Source organism: Sinocyclocheilus grahami, unplaced genomic scaffold (genome assembly GCF_001515645.1).
Source record: "Sinocyclocheilus grahami isolate Dianchi unplaced genomic scaffold, SAMN03320097.WGS_v1.1 scaffold667.1, whole genome shotgun sequence".
NCBI lineage: Eukaryota > Metazoa > Chordata > Actinopteri > Cypriniformes > Cyprinidae > Sinocyclocheilus > Sinocyclocheilus grahami.
In genome coordinates this window covers 541,952-564,950 of record NW_015505846.1, presented here as the reverse complement: position 1 = coordinate 564,950, position 22,999 = coordinate 541,952, and the positions used below count along the sequence as shown (strand labels likewise).

General features: G+C 33.4%; 2 protein-coding genes across 2 annotated transcripts; both read right to left on the bottom strand.

The window, feature by feature from the left end:
- Window positions 1–381: 381 nt before the first annotated feature.
- On the bottom strand, window positions 382–4,467 carry LOC107558948 (cyclic AMP-dependent transcription factor ATF-3-like). The gene is made up of 4 exons (XM_016242660.1): window positions 4,344–4,467; window positions 1,955–2,205; window positions 1,618–1,725; window positions 382–1,395 (listed from the first exon to the last, which is right to left on the bottom strand). Exons 2-4 carry the CDS (start codon window positions 2,195–2,197, stop codon window positions 1,138–1,140), a joined length of 609 nt encoding a protein of 202 aa, XP_016098146.1. The 5' UTR covers window positions 2,198–2,205; window positions 4,344–4,467; the 3' UTR covers window positions 382–1,137.
- A 10,934-nt stretch (window positions 4,468–15,401) lies between these two features.
- LOC107558930 (peroxisomal biogenesis factor 3-like) lies at window positions 15,402–19,542 on the bottom strand. The gene is made up of 9 exons (XM_016242631.1): window positions 19,534–19,542; window positions 19,128–19,190; window positions 18,964–19,030; window positions 17,920–17,974; window positions 17,398–17,548; window positions 16,861–16,931; window positions 16,433–16,555; window positions 16,149–16,245; window positions 15,402–16,054 (listed from the first exon to the last, which is right to left on the bottom strand). The coding sequence occupies exons 1-9, from the start codon at window positions 19,540–19,542 to the stop codon at window positions 15,971–15,973; spliced, it is 720 nt and encodes a 239-aa protein (XP_016098117.1). The 3' UTR covers window positions 15,402–15,970.
- Window positions 19,543–22,999: the final 3,457 nt, after the last annotated feature.

The window sequence follows — 22,999 nt, the reverse complement described above, 5'->3', positions numbered from 1 at the left end:
GTCCCGTTTTTTATTTGATTTATTATTATTATTATTATTTTCCTGGGTTATGCGAATGTTAGAGAAAACATTAAGGGGACGCTCCATTTAAACCGTTTGCAAACATTATGGGAACATTACCTTCTAACCAACTAAACGTTTCAGGAAAAGATATTCCAAGGTGGTTTTGAGAACATTGTTAAAGACCACATAACTTTGAATGAACATTCTATTAATGTTACTGGAGGTTCGCTCTTAATTTTGACAGACCCTTGTCAGAACGTTAACCAGTTGGGAGTGTAGAGGTTTGTGCATCTAGACAATAACAACACACAGCTACAGTATATGAAAAATGCAATATCAGAAAATAAGTATGTCCTTGCTAATAGCACAAAACACTCCTTTTTTTTTTTTTTACAGTAGGCTGACAAATGCAGATCTTCCTGCTCACAGCATTGTAACAACAACATAGTCAGACGGTTGAGGTCATAGCAAGCAGGCTTTCAGTGATGAAGGGTAGAAACTTCCTTGTAAGTAGTGTGCGGGACACCTCGTTGTCTCAAAGTCCACTCCGTGTCGACTTCCCTGTTATTTTATCTGTCTATTTAATGAGTTTCCTGCAATATATATATATATATATATATATAGACCAAGTCCTGAGCGATTAGTAGCAGCTTGAAATACTTCATGTGGCAGGTTATGTGGACACCTAACAAGGCAGAGGCCACAGATAAATATGTAACTAAATAACTTCGTCACCCTGTATGTCTTGCCAATAAATGAAAAAGATACACGCAAATTACTACATTTGTTTCCTCTCACTAGAATAGTACTTGCTGTCAAACACACCGCCAGGGTTTCATTTAACCAACAAGCTGATAAATAAATGAAATCATGTTGTTCTAGCATCAACATGACATTAGGCTTTGGTGCATATAAAAAGCATATCATGTTAAACATACATACAATTACGAACACATTTAAATAAGTCCTTCGACACTTTAGTGCTTTAACAGTCTCTTTCAGTGTACATCAGATCGACCTTAACTGGCAGCATGGCAGGCGCCCGTGTTTAGTCCTTTATAACGTGGGTGAACCTTCCAGCGTTCCTTGGCAAGGACTGCCAAACCTTAGCTTCTTGCCTATACAGCTTGTGATTTAGAGATGCCCACAGCTAGTTGGTATTGAGGTGTGTGTTGGTCCACTTGTGGTAAGATTCAGACCCTGCAGGGTGGACTCTTTGATTTGCTGGATGAAGAGCTTCCTCTCGTCTTCAGGAGTCTGGCCGTTCTGAGCACGGACAATACAGGTGGGCCGATGCAGGTTGAGCATATAAACTAGCTGCTGCTTTTGGTTCTTCAACTCCTCAATCTGGGCTTTCAACTCAGCATTGACAGACTCCAACTTCTCGGACTCCTGAATTAAAATAAAAGCCATTTATAGAACATATATGAGTGAACAATTCAAGAAGTAATATTTTTAGAAATATGAAAATATATTGTAAATAAAATCATATTTAAAAAATAAAATCATAATAATATTAAATATACATTCTAAATAACAAATAAAAATAATACAAAAATAAAATGTTTTAAATTAAGCTTAAATATAATAAAGAGAAAATAACATAAAGAATACCTTTTGTAAATGGTCTGTTGTCTCCTTTTTCTTGTTTCTGCATTTCGCTGCTGCAATTTTGTTTCTTTCTCTCCTTCTTTTTCTCCTTTCATTCTCCACCGGATTAGTCTGAAATTACAATATTTATCACATACGTTCAAATATACCTAGTGTGTAATACATATTGATTTTATGAAAGCGAAACGGCCTAATGATTCTGAATTAGCTCCACAAGTGGATGAACAAGTGAATTGTGCAAGCATGGCTTTTCTACATGCGTGTTACTCAATATAACTAATGTGAAATACAAGAAAGCACATTTGATTCAATATTCTAACTGTAAACTAGTCGTTCTTACCTCACGCTTCATCACAGGTAGTTCAGTGGGGCGTTCTGTGTTCATACACGCTCGGTCAGTGGTCAGGGTGCTCATGCCGTTGGACAGGCGTTTGTTCTGAATGGCATAGCGCAGCTCCTCTTTCACTAATGGAGTGAAGTTGGTGAAGTCGTCCAGCGTGAGTGAGCCGGGCGGGGAGAGGCAGGGGACCAAAGCAGTCGCACTGATCTCCGAGGGACCCAAACCAGGATGCTGAAGCATCATTCCGAAATCTAAAATATTTGAAGCAAGATTTGAATCATGGTCTTAATAAGGAAACTTTCTGTAGTCAGATACAAACTCTACCACCTTCTCAAAAAAAGATTAGACTACTGACTTAACTGTAAAAAGTTAGTAATGTAATAAGAATGTGAAAATGCTACAGTAAAAAAACTTTTAAATCTGAAAAATTATATTATGTCAATGCATGTATTTTAACGGTAAATGTAAATATGTATTTCAGAAATAAAAAGTATGAATGTATAATTGCATTAAATATATGCATATATTTATGATTTATTATAAACAGTTTTTATTTTTATTCATACACTCTTAAAAATGCTGGGTAAAATAGGGACAAACCCAGCAATTGGGTTGTTTTGACCCAACCCAATTGCTGGGTTTGTCCCTATTTTACCCAGCACTGGGTTGTATTTAACCCAGCATTTTTTTAAAGTGTAATTTATGGAGAAAATATTATATTTAACAAGGCAATAAATATACTGTTTAAATATGTTAAAATTACAGAAAGCAAACCCCCTTATATGATTTAGTGAGTAAGGGGTATTCCCAATCGTATTTTGTTTAGTTCATTCTTATAGTATCGTTTTAATGTTGTGTATTGTAATCCTTATGGTGTTTTATGTTCATAAAACTATATCTTTATATTATAATTTATAAACAGTTGCTAGAAAGTTAATTTTGTATAAGATTAAAGTTTCAAAGTCATTTGGCCTTCAATTGTAGGCTACCACATGTGTTATTCTCAGTACATTTTACAGTGATTTTACATTGCAGACTTTAATAGCTCAAAAAAGTTAGTATATTAAAATAATACAATGTAATGGCAAGTACAATGTGCTATTCCGTAATGTTTTTAACATCACAATATGTTATTTAGGGTATTTTTTTTAAATTCTGACAACAGTTGTATAAGTTACATATAACTGATATAAGCTAGAATATATCAGACACATATTTATTGAAATATTCAATTACTATACTCGAATTATCTGTAAAATATATGTTCTAATTATATGCACTGCAGGTCTACAATCATAATCAGTATAGCCGGTAAAATCATCATCTTTAACTGTTTAATAAACTCTAATCCGGTTACACTGAGATCTCTAAAAGATAAATATACTGTTTAAATATGTTAAAATTACAGAAAGCAAACCCCCTTATATGATTTAGTGAGTAAGGGGTATTCCCAATCGTATTTTGTTTAGTTCATTCTTATAGTATCGTTTTAATGTTGTGTATTGTAATCCTTATGGTGTTTTATGTTCATAAAACTATATCTTTATATTATAATTTATAAACAGTTGCTAGAAAGTTAATTTTGTATAAGATTAAAGTTTCAAAGTCATTTGGCCTTCAATTGTAGGCTACCACATGTGTTATTCTCAGTACATTTTACAGTGATTTTACATTGCAGACTTTTAATAGCTCAAAAAAGTTAGTATATTAAAATAATACAATGTAATGGCAAGTACAATGTGCTATTCCGTAATGTTTTTAACATCACAATATGTTATTTAGGGTATTTTTTAAAATTCTGACAACAGTTGTATAAGTTACATATAACTGATATAAGCTAGAATATATCAGACACATATTTATTGAAATATTCAATTACTATACTCGAATTATCTGTAAAATATATGTTCTAATTATATGCACTGCAGGTCTACAATCATAATCAGTATAGCCGGTAAAATCATCATCTTTAACTGTTTAATAAACTCTAATCCGGTTACACTGAGATCTCTAAAAGAAGCTGTTATTGCTGTAAATATTTTTACAGTCGGCTATAACAAAACTACATCAAATGATCAGTTATTCAAATATTTCAACACGAGTTACCGCAGCCCAGTTCCGCACGTTTTGCAACTATTCTAGAGGACTAAGATTAGTATGAGATCACAATTAAATATAAACATAAACAACATAAAAGATTACACTATGACTATAAAATGAACTATAATAAGTAGCCTACAATCGTTTGTCCCCCAAACACAATTGTATTGAAATCAGTCCACTGGCTGAGTTTATTTATCAGAACATAGCGTAGACATTTTCCACAGTGTGTTCTAGAACAGTTACAACAAAATCCATAAATAACACGTGAAACAATGTTGTCACTCACCTTATTTTGACTGAATAAAACGCGTGTGTTGTGATGCTCTCCTCCGACTGGAGTGTTCTCGCGCTCAGCTGCTAAAGTTACAGTTGTCTCCGGCTCGTTGCATCACTCCTTTTTATAATGGCTGGAGGACTTGTACTACTACTGGGGGCGGGGCGAGTGACCTCACCCTATTTATAGTATCAGGAAAGCTGTCTTTGCGATGATGCAACCAGGCAACCCTCCGTGAGCACCATAACTGGGCAAGCTCAGCCCCCCGCCCTCCCTGTACAATGGAGGAATCGAAGGCTGACATGTTAACCTAATGAGCAAATAAAGACATACCCGTGTAATGACATGGGATCTCTGGAATGCTCTAGTGTAATGTACTGAATAGTTATGAAAAAAAGATATGGGAGAGGAGAGATTGACTGAGTTGGTCAGAATGAGACCAGAAAACCACTGGCACTCTGTTAAACACACTCATATTTTGTCTGTTGGAGAATTGTATGAAGATGGAGAGATGATCCCAAGGTCAGTGTGTTGCTGTCTTTTGTTCAGTCTGTTTAGTCTTTTAAAGTCCATGCCCATGAGTGAGCAAGTGTAATCAAATGTGATCAGTTGGCTTTGCACGTCCACTAAAAATGTTTTCACCATTTAACCAGTCCGAGGTTTTGAAATGTTACAGTGCGCTCAACTTTGAAAATAGAATTTAAGGTTGTAAATATTATTATAGTACATATTGCTGCATGCAAGTTTATACATGATTTTATTCTATTCTATTTGTATTGTTCTGAACCTCTGATCAGTTTATCGGTGGGGTAAAATCTGTGGTAGATGAATATGTATATACAAATCATTTGTCATATAAATCTATTAAATAATCAGATAAAGAAAAAAGGTGGTAAAGCAAATGTTAGAGCTCATAGTTTTTGGCTGTTTACTTTGATTTGTGGTGGATGGATGTTCAGTGGAATGATTTTTTCAGCTCTCTTGCTCTAGTTGGGTCATTATCCACCCCGGTACATGCTCTTACCTCTGTGTTCTGGAAATTTCCAGTGCTCTCGCTTCACCAGTCCTGGTGCAATCACTACTAAAACACTCCCTTATTATACATACAATTGTGCTTGTACACAAAATATTGTTACTAAGGAGCCATGTCTAAACCTGACACAAAGGTAATATTTATTTTTCCCAAGAGAAATGATGACTGTCGGTCTTAGAATTAATGAATCTGGGTAATGATTAAGTTCCATTTGACTCATAGCTATAACTATTTTAAAGTGAATTTGCTGTTGCTGTTGTTTTGATATCGACTGATATATGGAAATAACAGATAGTGTATGTTTTTACATAAGATAATTATATTTGGATCTCGCTTCACCAGTCCTGGTGCAATCACTACTAAAACACTCCCTTATATACATACAATTGTGCTTGTACACAAAATATTGTTACTAAGGAGCCATGTCTAAACCTGACACAAAGGTAATATTTATTTTTCCCAAGAGAAATGATGACTGTCGGTCTTAGAATTAATGAATCTGGTTAATGATTAAGTTCCATTTGACTCATAGCTATAACTATTTTAAAGTGAATTTGCTGTTGCTGTTGTTTTGATATCGACTGATATATGGAAATAACAGATAGTGTATGTTTTTACATAAGATAATTATATTTGGGGTTTTTTAATAGCATTTCACGTGGTTTCTGATTTTTCCCATTGTGGTTTATTCTTATTTATTTGCTTTTTGCAAAAATGTAAAGACATGCATTTTTAAAATTGTATTATAAAGTGTATTTTTTGTTTTTTGCTTGTCTTGTTTTGACATCTGCCGATAGATGAAGATTTATGAAAATGAAGAGACAGTGGCCCCAAAAAGGTTTCCAAACCAAGTAGCTGATACACACACACACACACACACACACACACATACACACACACACACACACACATATATATATATATATATATATAAATGCACAAATATTTTTTAAGCTAGTATTTTTTTTCTTAGTAGTTTGGTAGGTTTTAAAATTGTGTCTGTGTCTCTGTGTGTGTGGTTATGATTCAGTATTACTGTTTTTTTTGTATGTACTTTTATTTATTTGTAATTATTTTATTTATCTTTATTAGTATTTTTTCCTTCCTCATTCAAGTTTGAGGTAGTTCTTGCTATTTGTTTCTGTTTGGTATTAAGTAAAAATCAGTTTAAAAATTCTGAAACACTAAATGTATTGTTCAACATTAAGACAAATGAAGTTGTATTTCTGGTTGTCCATCATTAGGGAAAAATGTCCATAGTTAATGTGACGAACTACACCTGTGGTTATTCTGCTGGACAGCTGTGTGAACTTGATGGGAACTGACTTCAGACATTTTGACACCAGTTGGTTAAAAGTCATAAAAAGGGAAGTTAGTTCTGTGAAAAGGTCTCATATATTATTTGTTGGCAGATGGAACTTGACTTGGTTTTATGTTGCCGAATGCAATGAAATACATTCATTTTTATATGCTGCTTAATTCTTTTTGTGTGCTTGATATATATGTCTACAAATTACAGACATAATATTATGAAATGTGTTAATTAAAGTTATACATACATCAAAATCACAAAGACAACTGGTGCTGTTGAAACTTAAATGGTGCTTGTGATTTTTGCCATTTTTACAAAGCAAATGTGTCCATAAATACATTAAATACTGTAAAGATTTACATGCTAAGCTAGATACTAAGATATATTTATACACATTTTTCTAATGAGACATAATATTCAGTTTATGATTAAGCTAAAAATGTATTCCAGACATGTGTGAACCCATCTGAATGATCTATATCTAAAACGTTACACAGAGCTTTATATAGCAGTATTCACCATCTTATCATCTCTTTATCATATCTGGCAGGGCAAAATCACGTCATAGAGTTCAGCTTGTGCTCCATCGTATAAAGTCAAACAGGTGTTTAAAGGCCTGTGGCCATTTTGTGTCTAGGACATGGATACAGCTGTTATGATGTCAATATTGAGCTATTAGCTATTAATACACGGTGAAGATTCAGGAGAAGTGATTTCACTTTTCCATCTGTTATGTGTTGATTGTTGTCTATCAACAAAAATGTAAAAGGTTTGAGTAAAAGAAAAGGTGAACAAGAAGCGTCCTTATAGTATTCAGTATAATATATGATCCCTTCCATTCAGTTTCTTTATGATGTGAAGAAAACTTTACAGCCATATTTTTAAATGTCTTTCAGTTTTGTTATTATGACATCGCCACTCAAACTATCTATATCTTTATTGTTGTTTATTGTAAGATTTTTGATAAGAACACAGTCACGGATTTTAAGGGAGGTCATTTCCTATGTATGTATTTATTTATGAAATTATGAATAAAATCTAAAAATAGGAATCATCATTAAATCAGAGTAGAATCACTCGCTCGACTATAGATTTTACATATAAAGTTATGTTCATAATAATGTTGCATGTATCTTTCATTTGGCTTCATTTTCATTTTGAAAAACACTTGTACGCTAAAAAAATAAAGGTGCTTCGAAAGGTTCTTCAAGCGATGCCATAAATGAACCATTTTTGGTTCCGCAAAGAAGCATTCAGTCAAAGGTTCTTTAAAGAACCATCTCTTTCTTACCTTTTTATAATCTGAAGAACCTTCTTTCGCCACAAAGAACCTTTTGTGAAACAGAAAGGTCCTTCAGATGTTAAAAATTCTTTATGGAACCATTTAGACAAAAAGGTTCTTCTATGGCATCGTGAAGCACCTTTATTTTTAAGAGTGTATTGTGTACAAAGTGTCTAGCTTTCACTTTTGTTTTTACCGCACATCCACTATTTAACAACCCAGCATTCACTATTTCATAACCAGCATCATCATCATTATGATTAAATGTATATAAAATATGTCCTATATATCTATTCTCTCTGTATTTTCTGAAGCACTTTCTAAATAATAATAATAATAATAATCATAAAGCAAAGAAAGAAAGAAAAGAATGACATTTGTATTCTTCTTCCATTTCTTGTTTTATTTTCTTTCCAATTCCATTCAGCTGTATGTGGGCATTATGAAAAACCAAGGCTTGTGGTTTTACTAACGCCAAGTTCAAAGAAGAATATGGTTGCAACCAGATTATTTTAATATTAAAAAAAAAAAAAAAAAAAATCCCTTTATTGAATTTTTGAACTCCAGAAGATGTGGCCTTTGTGTCACACAGGCTCAGGTTAAACAGCGCATTGTTTCTTTAAGACGACAAACACACGAGTATTCTCGCCAGGGGGGAACACTTCATCTTCCGGGAACTGAGACTAAACAGTAATCCTGAGACTTTCCCTTGTTTTCTAGGCTTGGAGGTGAGAAGCCAAATCAGCCATTTCCCAAAACATCACGCGTTTGAAACGAAACGTATATTGCTGGAATAATGAAAGGTCAGGATCGATATTTTGATTTGCACTTTCGGTCTGACACATGGCATTCCAGTCAAACGTTAGTCATCGAAAACGCCTGATGAGTTCTCTGTAGATGTCATTCAATCTAAAAACAATCTAATGATACAGTACTGTATCTGTTAGTATACCATGTAGCACACTAGGAACACAGTCAACACCTTTACAATTTTTTATATTATCATAATTTAATTTTATTATTATTTTAATTTAGGTTTTTGCAATTATAAGAATAACTGAATGAACAGTATTTTGGTGAAACAATGAATAGCATGGTCAGTTTGTAAAATATTTAGTTCGCTATATTTTTACGTAAATATGCCCCACCCTTTTATATACACATCAACCGACTGCAGTGAGAATAATATAATACCAAAAATATATCGTTCATTATTTCAGCAGAATATTATTACTCGTTATTATTGTGGCTGCTTATTGGAATAATGCAGTGGGTAACATCTGCTGGGAAAAAAAGTGTGGATGCTTCCTCATACTGATTTACTAACTAACAAAGTAAGGGAGATTTCCTACAAAATAATTCACAAGTTCTATCCAGCAAAGCATTATATTTATCATATATCATATTTCCTCCAGTTGCTCTTTTTGTGATGACTCTGTTGAAACGGTTGTTCATCTCTTTCGGAACCGTCCATTTACAAAGACATTTTGGCAAGATGTTTTAAGTTTCATTAGGAGTAACATTTGTAATGAATGTATTCTGTTTGGGAAGGACGTAGTATTGGGTTTTATTGAGTATGAACAATCTAAAAGGAAACAGTTTTATGTAGTGAATCTGATTTAGCTTCTTGCAAAATTGCACATCCACAAATGCAAATATTCAAACTCTAGACCTCTCTTTTTTGTTTTTATAAAAAGATTTTGAGCAATACCTTTCATTAATCCAGTTGTCTAAGAACAAAAAAGCCTTAAAAACTTTATCTATCCGTAACTCTTTTCCTATATTTAATGACATGCAAATCTCAATTTTATTCTTTCAGTTTGTAATGTATTAACACCCCCCTTTTCCTTTTTTTATCCTGTTCTTTTTTTGTTGTTGTTTCTACTTTATTTTTTGTTATCATTGTTTATAATTTTTATGTTAATGGTTGTATTATTCTATGTGTACTATTCTTGATATATATATATATAAACATTATCATATGAATCTATATCGAAAGTAGCCTATCTAAATAATTTTCTAAACCATTTTGACACCGTCTTAATCATTTTGAAACTAAAATTAAATAATTAGTTTGCATTTATTTTGTTATAATGTGGCATGATGTAGCGATAAACATCAAACTCTGGTTTATTTTTTGTTAATTCCTAAACTAATTACAAACGTTTTCGCATAAAAGTAAAAGTAGTAGACTTATACTAATATAGCTAATATCTGGCCCAGTGTTTGTTCTCTCACACTTTTGCTGTTGTTTAAGTATTTACTAAGTATTAGTTAATATTTTATAATCTTAGTTATAATTTGCATATTGTTTGGGCTATATGCAGTTCACTAAAAAAAATGTCTGATTTTGAGATGTTTTGTTAACTTTTATATGATAAACCAGGGATCCTCAAATCTGGCCCACGAGATCCACTATCCTGCAGAGTTTAGCTCTAACCCCAATCAAACACACCTGAGCAAGCTAATCAATGTCTTCAGGATCATTAGAAAATCACAGGTAGGTGAGTTTGATCAGGGTTGGAGCTAAACTCTGCAGCGCATTGGCCCTCCAGGGCAAGATTTGAGGAACCCTGTGATAAACCATTTTTATAATATGTTGGGTCGTCACATGGTGTCCAATGTAAAATCTGGGTCTTGAAGCAAAACAAGTCATTCCAGATGGTTTCAGGGCTTCCAACTCATATACCTCAAAGTGACTAAATAATTGCACATATTTCAAGTATGACGACATGTGGTTTATTCTTTTGTATTTCTATATTTAGGAAGAGTTTTGTGTGGGCTGAGATGCATATTTTCCAACCAGCCTTGTCAGTGGATACGGAACGTTCTTCATCTTGTGTATAATAATATGATATAATATTGTATTATATTGTAGAATATGATAATATATGTCATTTTTGATTGTATTTTTTAAATTAATTGCTAATGGTAATACTAAAAGGTACATTGTCTTAAATGACTCAGCAGCAATGGTGCCCAAATATCTGTAGCATCACTTGCTCAGTATAAATGTTGACACTGCTTTCTCTAAATAATAGTTTATAGCTTTCCTCTTACATATGTGACATAGACAGCTGTAGGGCTCATAGTTATTTATAAAGTCCCAGTTAACTCAGTGCTACCTTCACACTGCCCTCACCCTGGTACACACACCACAGCACTGTGTACGTGTTTACACCGGCTGCGCCCATAGTGACGGACTCCCGCCCAAAAGACTTTCGTGGCAGACAGTCAAAGTAGGGAAAGCCAGGATTCCCAACCCCGTCACGGGCCGTGACCTCATTTCTTTCTCCAGCAGGCCTCCTGCGTTTTGTTATTTCGGTCCTATGTGCAAACGTACCTAGTCTCATCAAAATACCTAAAGCTCATTCCCCACAAAAGCATAAATGCCTTACGTAATTCATAAGGAAACCAAATTGTATCACGCTTGGAACGTAATGCATGTAATGAAACACATTTAGCGAGGACTTCCTCTTTTCGGAGGCACTAATTTTGCTGTCTTCAGTTTTTGGTTTCCATTTAGAATGAAACTTCTTTTTATGGTAAAGTAAACTACGCTACTCTACTGTCTGCTTCCTGCAGATGTGAAAGTATATTGCAGCTTGTTCTGTGACTAAGGAAGTTTTCATGGAGTTTTTTCTCATTTCGCATCCAGTGAGCATCACCTCAGGCGAACCTCATTTTCCTCATTCATTTCCCATTCCTCACTTCTTCAATTTGCTGTAAATTCGAAGAACTGGATTAAGTGGGACATTTGACATCTTACTGGCATGTAGAACGTAACATGCCCTAATTTCTGGTATTTTATTTCAAGCAGGGAATTGAAGCAGCACAGGCCTCCTATAAAAACCACTGCACTTAGTCTTTAAGAGTCACGTCATATTTAAGAAGTCGCGTGACTGCCTGTAAAAGATCTAGCTCTGAATGATATAACACTGATACGGTGAGCACAGAGATGCACAGAGATGCACGAGGGGCTTCAGCCAATCAGCTTGCTAAGGTGAGATGACATCATCTGACTGCTCTGTGGTGTGACTACAGTAGGCATCATTGCAGCATAGGATTAATAGTTAATGATAATCCCTTGAGATCAGCCAATCAGTGCAGGAAAAGGACATGGTCAGGGCATGTCCACAACCAACAAGGCAGTGCAGGACTGAAGCCAAATCCCTGTGCTTGGCCTTACCTGTGATAATAGTCTCTTTATATCTGAATCAAGGTTAGTGTATATACACATTTACTTTTACAAGAGATTCAGCACAGGTAAAATTGTGTAAAGGTTTCTAACAAAATAGTAATATCTGTTTCTAAAAATGCTTATTCATAAATTTCAGCGCACAATACAATTCTGTATACTGTAGACTATTTTTCAACACATGTATTGTTTTCAAGCCTGCTTATACAGTATGTCATAAATCACAATTTGGTAGAATATTAACTTGCATGAGCTCATGTGACCATGAGTTCATTGTGTGCAATCTGACATCATGATGAGTCAGAGAGTAACAGGACTCTGGAAATGCAGGTAAAGGCAGATGAGTCATAGAACAGCAGCAAAACAAAAATGCCCTGTCCCAGCTCTTCCTGATTATTATCTAAAAGAAAAATTCTCATCACATATACATTTTTTTTCTTTTTTGTTGTTGTTGTTGTTGTAATGTCACATAAGCTATGTTATTATTATGTCAAAGAAGACTTGTCATCTTATAAACCCAGGGGTTTTCAAACTAGGGTCGGGGAATACCCGGGGGGGGGTATTTAATATTAAATAAATTTATTAATTATAAAATAAGAATGAAATGAATACAAATGAGAATAGAATAATAAACAAAAATAAATAAATAAAAATGAGTTTAAAATAAACGAGTGAATAAAGAAATAATGCATCTAATAGTACAGTGCTATCATGAATATAAAGAATATAATTTATATAATATAAATCATTTTCAATTTTAAGATGGGGTCCTCTGCATGAGGTTGATCATATTTAGGGGGTCGTGGCATCTAAAAGATTAAAAACCCTGTTATAAACCTGTTAAACGAGTCATGTTTTTTTGTTGTTGTTGTCATTAGCAGTATACACTTTGCATTCTAAATTGCACTTTCTACGTTCATAGCATGATTATTTAAAGGTGAAGTGTGTTATTTCTTCACCACACCAACAGATTTCAAACCCTCACCCCATTCTTAAATATTTTGTTATATTCTTTGTCTGGCACTGTTATAAAAGCATAACAGTTATACATTATAAAAGTTATACAAATGTTTGAGTATTTTGTACATATGGCAAGAATAATAAGTTATAGCCTTTTAGAGAGCACTTTAAAATCCAGAAATTAACAATAAATTGCTTAGTCCTGCACTAGGCTAGCATAAACAAACAGAGATAATGTGATTCAGTCTTTACAATGATTACAAGAAGATGCTTCCCTTATATTCCTGTACTTGATGTAAACAGTTTCAGTAAAAAGGTCACGGGACAGAAGCAAAGACCCGTGTCATGTGATGAAGGGGAATTTCCTGTTTGCTGAGCACTGAGTGAGTCATGTGACAGGAGGTGCTTCATGTGGCATTTGCAATATAGAAAACACCCTCATAGTTATTCAGCATATTCAGGAGGCTTATGCAACAATGAGCCCATTCTTGCTGTTTCCTCATATATATATATATAGCTCATCCCGTGTCAAAAAAACTGTCCTAAGCATGACCCAGTGCAGTTTTAGCTGTCTAGCCTATTATTATTGGCAGTTTGACGGTCTGTTTTTTTATAAACTTTGAATCACTAAATTTCTGATCTCCTTTTCCTGTACATTTGGCTGGTGTGTAGGTATCAGCTGTGGTATTAGCCACAAACTGACCCACATAGCTGCCCGAATGATGTCTCAAATTGATGTTATTTACTTGTTTTCTCCATAGGCTTGTGCTTAGCACTGTGTCTGGTACAAGACTTGCTGACCTCAGAACCTGACTGTACATCCCGCAGATGCTTTCTTATCCAAAGCAATTTACTGTACACTTACTATAGTGACAGTCAACTCTGCATTAAAAGGGATCGTGAAAATGAAATTCTGTAATCATTAATCATACGTGCTTGGAACAACATAACGGTGAGTAAATGATGACAGAATTTTCATTTTTGGGTGAACTATTTCTTTATCAGCTCAGATTATACCATATCCCTAAAATCTAGATGACTGTAAAGGTCTTAATTTGGCTGAATTTTGCTTTATTAGATTAAAATTTCAAATATTATTAATTAATTATTTAATTTAACTTATTTATTTAGTCTTAAATTACAAATGGAACAAAATGCACACGGTATTACTGATCAGAAATTTCGGGTCAGTACTTCTTTTTAATGAAATAATATTTTTATTCAAAAATGATGCATTAAATTGATTAATGACAGTAAAATACCTTTACATTTTTTATTAGAATATTTGTTAGAATTTCTATTTCAAATAGATGTCCTTTTGTTTTGTTTTTTTTCATTAAAGAATCCTGAAAAAAAATTTATCACACACAAAAATATTACTGTTTTCAACATTGATAATAATAAGAATGATCTTAGAGATTAGAATGATTTCTGAAGGATAATGTGGCGCTGAAGACTGGAGTAATGATTGCTGAAAATTCACACGAATACATATTAAAATATATTCAAATGGAAAACTTAAATTGTAATAATATTTCACAATATTACTGTATTTTCTGTTTTGTTTTAATCAAATAAATCCTTGGCGTAAAAAATAAATGAAGACATTCATTATTTTGTGGCCATAACATTCTTAAAATTATACAAATATAATCACAAACTAAACTGACAAATCAAATATGTATGCAATGTCATGATGTGAACAAATATCTATTTATTCTTAATGTATTCATTCATTTCTTTAGGTACATTACGTAAAGGGTGGCATATAGTCTTATCCACAAGAGACAAAAGTTTTTTTTAGGGTAAAAGGAAGTATTGTGTCAATAGGGTTGTGTTTTATGCAGTAGCATTCGTCATATGCTTCCCACATGTTTAGGCATCTATTCTGTCAGATATTGCTTAATTTCTTCCTGATTTTATTTCTGTAGAAAGTTTATTGTTTGAACTTGATGTGACCTAGTTGTTTAGTTGCTATGAGCTCAATTATAGATATGTGCTACCCTCTAGAGGAATCTGGGAGAGGTTTATTACAAGGAAGAGGTTATTTCTTTTACTGTAAGAAAGCAGCCTGTTGGTTCAATAATGCTTAATTTTTCAAAGCCAAAAAAGAGTTTTCTAATCAAAATAATGCATCATTTTAATTATAATATTATTTATTAACATTCATGGGTCATTTTACAAAAGGAGTAGCATACTACATCCTGTACAGTTTGCAAAACAAAAACAACAGTCCAACAATTCTCGTTAGTAAATACAACTGAAAATACTCCCAATATGCATTATTTATAGCAGTAAAAGTGCAATCATCATGCATTGTTACTGTAGGTGAGCATGACTGTGTTTTGGTCCTGGAGAGCGTCCAGCAGCTGCAACATCAGATTCAGAGATATCATATACAAAATGTCCACAATTCACCCTTTGAAACCTACCCTGCAGATGTGAATGCAAGGGAAATCATTATGTATGTATTATCTTTTATGCTAGCCATGGCGTGACAAGTTATCTAATGAAAATGTTATGCTACAGGAATTTAAAAAAGAAATAGAATGTACTACAGTTTATTATAGCATGTAAAAACCTTGGCATGCCTGGCTGGGACAAGGTTAGGGGGTCACAACATACAAACAGGACAGCTAGCAGGTCAGGAGAAACTAGCCCATACGGAATGCCTGCTAACAACAGAGGATCTAAACTCCATTACACACTCGTCTCTCAGAACAGCCGCGAGTTCATTTCCCCCGGGTCGATTTCAGGGTGTGCGAGGAGAACAATTCTGTGCTGTACAGCATGAGAGTTTCTTGAAAGTAGATTTGTAAGGAGTTCGGCTTTCACATCTTGCTCAGTCCTGTGCTTAATTCTGAAGTTTCTGAGGCGTGCTGAACGTTTCGTACACATTGGCGGCAAACTCTTTCACCTGGTCTATCAATAAGAGATCCTAAAAACAAGAAAGAAAGCAAACATTGGTGTGTGTGTGCAGCTTTTATGCCACATGCAAGTCAAAATGAGTCAATGCATATGAAGGTTCTCACTTGGACAAAATGACTGGGTATTTCGCTGCATATTGAATGTATCTGTCCGTTGATGATGGGAATGATTTTGGCTAGTGGGAGGCTTACATGTGATAGTCTGGAAGAAAAGCATGTGAAAAACAGGAATGATTTTTTTTTTTACATCACCAATATTGTTCGCAAACCCGAAATATATTGGCCTTAGGAAAGTGATAAAATGGCTTAAATGTTGTTTAATTGTCCAAATACTTTTTGGGGTCACTGTATGAACCTTCCTGAAAAAAAATACATTCATGTACACTGACCGGTCAGGTGTGCTGGAAGGGTTGGAGTCCCCCTGTGGGGGTCGGAAAAACTCTGACATGTTGTCTAGGAATCGGATAAAGCCTCGGCTCAAGCAAGTACAGAATACAGTAGTGAAGTCTGGACTGAAAACAAAAAAAAGTTGTAATTAGTACATATCTATGCTGAAGTGATCTCTATAAAACTACTGATTTCAACCAATTTAGTCTCATCTTCTATCATTCCATTTCTTATTTTATTTATGCTCTTTGAATCCAGAATTGTGTTTTTCATACAAAAGCTCATATAGTTATGGATTTCCTTTAAAAAGTAACTAAATGTGTTAAGGTGTTCAGTAAAAAAATTATTATTTTAAACTTTCAACAGTCCCAACTTTTTATTTCCAATTTTCTAAACTGTAGGTTTATATAGGTGCCTTGATTTCCCTCACCTTTCAAGCATATCTCTGGTTTCATTCAGCAGCTTTATTGTTGTGACATCATTCTCTGTGAGACCACAAGCCTAAAAAATAGTATATAGAAATAAATAAAATAGATAGATAGAAACCAAGAAAATGTAAAATGTGATGTAATGTAATATAAATAAAATGTAATTTATTCTTATAAAAGTCTTATTAAAATTCATGAAATTTAATTGTATATTATTTTATAATGAAATGTCATACTTTTTTTTTCAGGATTCTAGATGTATAGAAAGTATTATAGAAAGTTATTAACAACATTTATTTGATTACAGATTATAGATATAATCTATTGTAACAATAGATTTTAATGTCTCTACTGTCACTTTTGATCAATTTATTGTGTACTTGCTGAATAAAAAAAAAAACGTTTTTGGTAGTGTATCATGAATCAAAATATTATATATGTATACTTTATATTATATAAGTGTACATGTATGCATATAATTGAAGCTATACATAAAATAAATTCAGAAATAAAAACAAATAAATGATATATATCTCTACCTGTGAGGCTAGTGTGTTCTCTTCATCAGGCATCATGTACCAAGAAAGACTTTTGTGTTTAGAGGAAGAACAGCCCTCCTCCACTAACTGTCTGATCTGAGTTAACTGTTGCTCCAACTCTTGTAGGGACAAACTCTGCTTCAGAGACACCCTGAGGAGACATGGACTTTCCTGCTAAATATACAGGAAGACTGACACAACACAATAGCTGCAATGGCAAATAAAGCCACGAGAATGGGATGAGTAGATTAAAATTCATTCATCATCTAATCCAGGGATCCTCAAATCTTGCTCTGGAGGGCCAATGCGCTGCAGAGTTTAGCTCCAACCCTGATCAAACTCACCTACCTGTGATTTTCTAATGATCCTGAAGACATTGATTAGCTTGCTCAGGTGTGTTTGATTAGGGTTAGAGCTAAACTCTGCAGGATAGTGGATCTCGTGGGCCAGATTTGAGGATCCCTGGATTAGATGATGAATGAATTTTAATCTACTCATGATCTAATCAATCACTCAACATACGGTCCAAGAACTTCCTGGACAGCTTTCTTCACCATTGTTATCAGTTCGATGAGCCCTGAAAAGACAAAAAATGAAGATCAGTATCAACTACAGGGGAAATGATAAGGAAGCAAAATAATGACAAATGTCTTTGAAACAAAAAAGCATGTTGAATAGCTCTAACTGAATAAAGTAATGCATTGCATTAACAGTGCTTGCATTTTAAAGCCTTGTATTTTTAGGGGCTGAAAATCAGCATAGTTGTTTATTTAAGATGTGAATATTTCAATTCAAAACATTTCACACACATTTTCATAATTAAAAATTCTGTCATTCATTTTCACCTTCCAGAGCTCACTTGCCAAATATTCAATCTGTTTAAAAATATGATGTATAATATTCGTTATGATATATAACAGTACCAGTGAAGGTGCTGAATTAAATGTAAACAGCTTCTGTGTCTTAAACAGCTTTTCCACATATACATACTGGTCCTGATAATCATATCTTCTACATACCGCTTGCTCCATTTCTGCAAATCAGTTTTTGTGAATGATGACTTGCTTTACCTGTTGCTTTGGTCTTCATCAACACCCGCTTGCACCACCTTCTGGTGAGCGACTAACAGCAGCTGGAGATCATGCATCAGTCCTCTATTGTTATACCTGCAGTTCCCCGATGTACAATGCTGAATTTTCTGCCGAATTTGAACCACTGAATTTGTAAAGTGAAATATTATTATACATCATATTTTTAAACAGATTGTATATCTCGGAAGTGAATTCTGGAAGGCGAATATGAATTATAGAATTTTTAATTATGAAAATGTGTGTGAAATGTTTTGAATTGAAATATTCACAGCTTAAATAAACAACTATGTTAAATTTCAGCCCTGAAAATACAAGGCATAAAAAATTGCAAGCACTGTTAATGCAATGCATGTTTTTTCAGTTAGTGCAATTCAACATTTGTCATTATTTTTCTTCCATACAATGACCTCATAAACTGAGGATTAAACTCTAATGCAGATTAAACGCTCTTATACAGATTTGACATTGTCCTCACCTTCTCCAAGAAGGTGCTGGATACTTGACAGATATTGTTGTTGAACATCAGGAGGGGCTAAGGGGGTCTAAAGTAGCAGTATAAGAGAAATGAAGTAACATTTACATGCTGTAACATGGTAAAATCAGGTTGCTTTGCCTTTAAAACACCAAGCCCTGACATACCATTCCATTCTTTGTCACAGAGTTGTCCAGGTACAAGTAGCCACCAATTTTCAGAGAAAGTTGCTAAAGGAAGGTCGATTTGTTGCTAAAAGTTGCTAAAAATTTTTTTAATGCTTTATTTAGTAACAATTCACATACAAATTGACAATAAAAGCAAACATTTCAATAAATTCAAAGAAACAATGATTGTAAAAAAAATAATGCAAATTAAGGAAGAAGAAAAAAAGAGAAAAAAAGAAAAAAAAAGAAAAAAAAGGACTATATATATATATATACGTATGTACAGAGGGGTACTGAGAACAAATCCATATCTCTAACTACAAAATAAGTGCAAAGGTCCTTAAAAAGGATAAAGTTTCAAGGCTGTACAACAATCTATAGTCTTTTTTGCTTTAGAGTTCCTTACATCTTCCATCACTTTAAGATACTGACAGAGCTCAAATTTAAACGGTAAAAAACTAGGTGTACTCTTTGACCATCGGCATTTATGAATGTGATATTTCCCTAATATAATAAACAAATTAAGAACAAAAATATAATTTCATCTCTAAAGGCTTATCATAATAAAATAAAACATTCTTATCTTCTAAAGTAATGTCAATTCCCGAAATCTCTTCAAAGAAGATCTTAAAATCACACCAGAATAATTGAGTACAAATACATTATATAAAAAAAGATGGCATATACTTTCATCATTCAAATGATAAAACACACATTTCACTAAAAGTTGCTAAATGACGTTGTGATGTCATTGCTCAATGATGTCATTGCGTAATCACCACGCATAATTGTCACATCATCAAACCTCAGCAAAAAATATATTTTAGGTATGTTAAATTAGATTTGTTTTTTAAAATAATATGCATGATATAATATTAAAATATAAATAACTGTATTTTTAAATACAGTGAATTATTGAAAACGTACACATTTTTAAATGATTACAATTTAAGTTTTTTTAGTAGCTAGTAAACTCTACACATTCTCAACAATTATGCTTTAAGCAGTGTATTAGTAGTTAGTTAGTCTAAGAAAAGTCTGTAAAAAAATAAGGCACAATCTACTGTTAATATGAAAGAATTTTCCATAATGTTTTTTTTACCTGTATTTTAAATTACACATTGTGTTTTCAGGTTACAGGGTTACAAAGGATGATGGATAATGGATAATGTCCTGACAGATTTTCCATTTTTCTTACAGTGTACTAACTGATCAACAATCGCAGGTACAAGCTACTAACAAAGTGTATCATAAATGAACAATTATTCAATTATCAAATTATTATTATTAAATTGAACAATTGCAAATAGCAGCTAACTCAATTACTGCTTGGCATCTGTGGTTTCCTCTTTTTGTGTAATTTGGATGGACAATGTGTGCCTTTTTATTGTCTGAGTCCTTATCAAAAGTTGCCAAAAATATGTTTAAAATTGCTAAATTTGTTGCTAGGTGCTTTTGGAAGAAAAAGTTGCTAGGGTAGTCTGAAAAGTTGCTAAATTTAGCAACAAAATTGCTAAGTTGGCAACACTGCCCGTAAACACGTGTGCATGCCACGGTGCATGTAAGCAAAACGCTACTATTTCCTGATTCGTGCTGCTTTATTGAACTTATACGATTATAGATTTGTTAAGGATACTGATGGAGATGCAAGCAGATAGTGTTGAACCTGAGAAGAGTGTTTTTCTGGAGCCGTTAGATAGTGAGATACAAACATGGATGTCAAAAGCGTTTGACATGGTACATTTCTCTGATATTTATTGTTTGTCTTAACAGTATTTACCACGGTAACTGCCATGTCCCCTTAAATACAGTAGTTACTGCAGTGCTGCATTATTATTATTTTTTACTGTGAAATCTCAATAAAATAACATGACATTGCCTTTGAAACATGCATTGAGTATGCATGTATTTGTTTATATCTAATTTCTTGTGAAAAATGTCCACAGTTGTTTTTGTAATAACAACTAGTGCTATTTTGGTTGTCATGGTAAATGTGTATGGTGTGTGCCTACATGGTAAATGTATTTTGGATGGTTTTGAGAATATTTTAAACATATGAATTACTTTTAAAGGCACTTAAGGCCCTTGAGAATGGTGAGGTTCCAGTTGGCTGTCTAAAGGTTTACAACAATGAGATTATTGGAAAAGGAAGAAATGAGTAGCGTCACAATGTGCCTAACTATTGATCATTTAAATAATTATAATGATTCTATTTATTGTAGTTATTGGAATTAAGTAAAAGCCAACATCAATACTTATTATAATGTAATTGACTATAACCTTATGCTTCAGTATATGTATTCAAAACGTATTAATTACGTAACCGTTACATGCTGTTTCAAATCTGTTAAGTTATTCAGAAATACATAAACAATATGGTTCTTGCAGACTTTTTGTGTGGCTTAAAGTCAAAATGTGTGGTTGGAGTCACTGTTTAGAGATCGTCAAAAATAAAAGTCTCATTACAAGGCTTTTTTTTTTCTTGGAAGTGATTCATAATCAAATCATGATTAAGATGTGTACACACTTAAGGTGAGAGGAAAATATTTATGCTTTACTTTAGTGGTTGCGTAATGTAAGTTTCTAAGAACTGGTGATGCATTATGAACTAGTTTTTAAAATAATTGATCATTTTAATAATCTCAGACATCCTTATTTGCCATTGACCTATATATTACAGTTTCTGTTATGCTAAGACTTTGATTAATGGTTTTTCCTAGTAGAAGAACACAGAGAAACTTTGGAATAGATGAAACAACCTCACGTCTGTGCCTGCTTTGCCCAAGGCTACTCGGCATGCAGAAATGGTGGCACTGGATCAAGTGCTTGATTGGTGCCGTTTCAGAGAGAAGGACCCAATAGAGGTGTGTGAACAGACTGTACTCTATGTGACAGTGGAGCCATGTATCACGTGTGCAACTGCTCTGCGCCTGCTTCGTATCCTTGATGCCAAAATGTGGTTCACCATTAGTTTAGAAAAGTTTCCACATACAGTACCATTAATGGTTTTGAAAAAAGCCTGTTTTATCCACAAAGGCTGAATTTATTTGATCAAAAATACAGTAATATTGTGACATTTAAAAGACCACCCCCCTCCCATTTTTAATATTTTCATTTTCGATATATTTTATTTTTACCATTTCAAATTGAATTTTACCATTGAATTTCACATTTAGGGTTAGGGTTGAATTTTTTTGGCCATTACTCCAGTCTTCAGTGTCACATGATCCTTCAGAAATCATGCTAATATGCTGATCTGCTGCTCAAGAAACATTTATTGTTATTATTATTATTATTATAATCAGATCATTTAAATAATTATAATGATTCTATTTATTGTAGTTATTGGAATTAAGTAAAAGCCAACATCAATACTTATTATAATGTAATTGACTATAACCTTATGCTTCAGTATATGTATTCAAAACGTATTAATTACGTAACCGTTACATGCTGTTTCAAATCTGTTAAGTTATTCAGAAATACATAAACAATATGGTTCTTGCAGACTTTTTGTGTGGCTTAAAGTCAAAATGTGTGGTTGGAGTCACTGTTTAGAGATCGTCAAAAATAAAAGTCTCATTACAAGGCTTTTTTTTTTCTTGGAAGTGATTCATAATCAAATCATGATTAAGATGTGTACACACTTAAGGTGAGAGGAAAATATTTATGCTTTACTTTAGTGGTAATGCGTAATGTAAGTTTCTAAGAACTGGTGATGCATTATGAACTAGTTTTTAAAATAATTTATCATTTTAATAATCTCAGACATCCTTATTTGCCATTGACCTATATATTACAGTTTCTGTTATGCTAAGACTTTGATTAATGGTTTTTCCTAGTAGAAGAACACAGAGAAACTTTGGAATAGA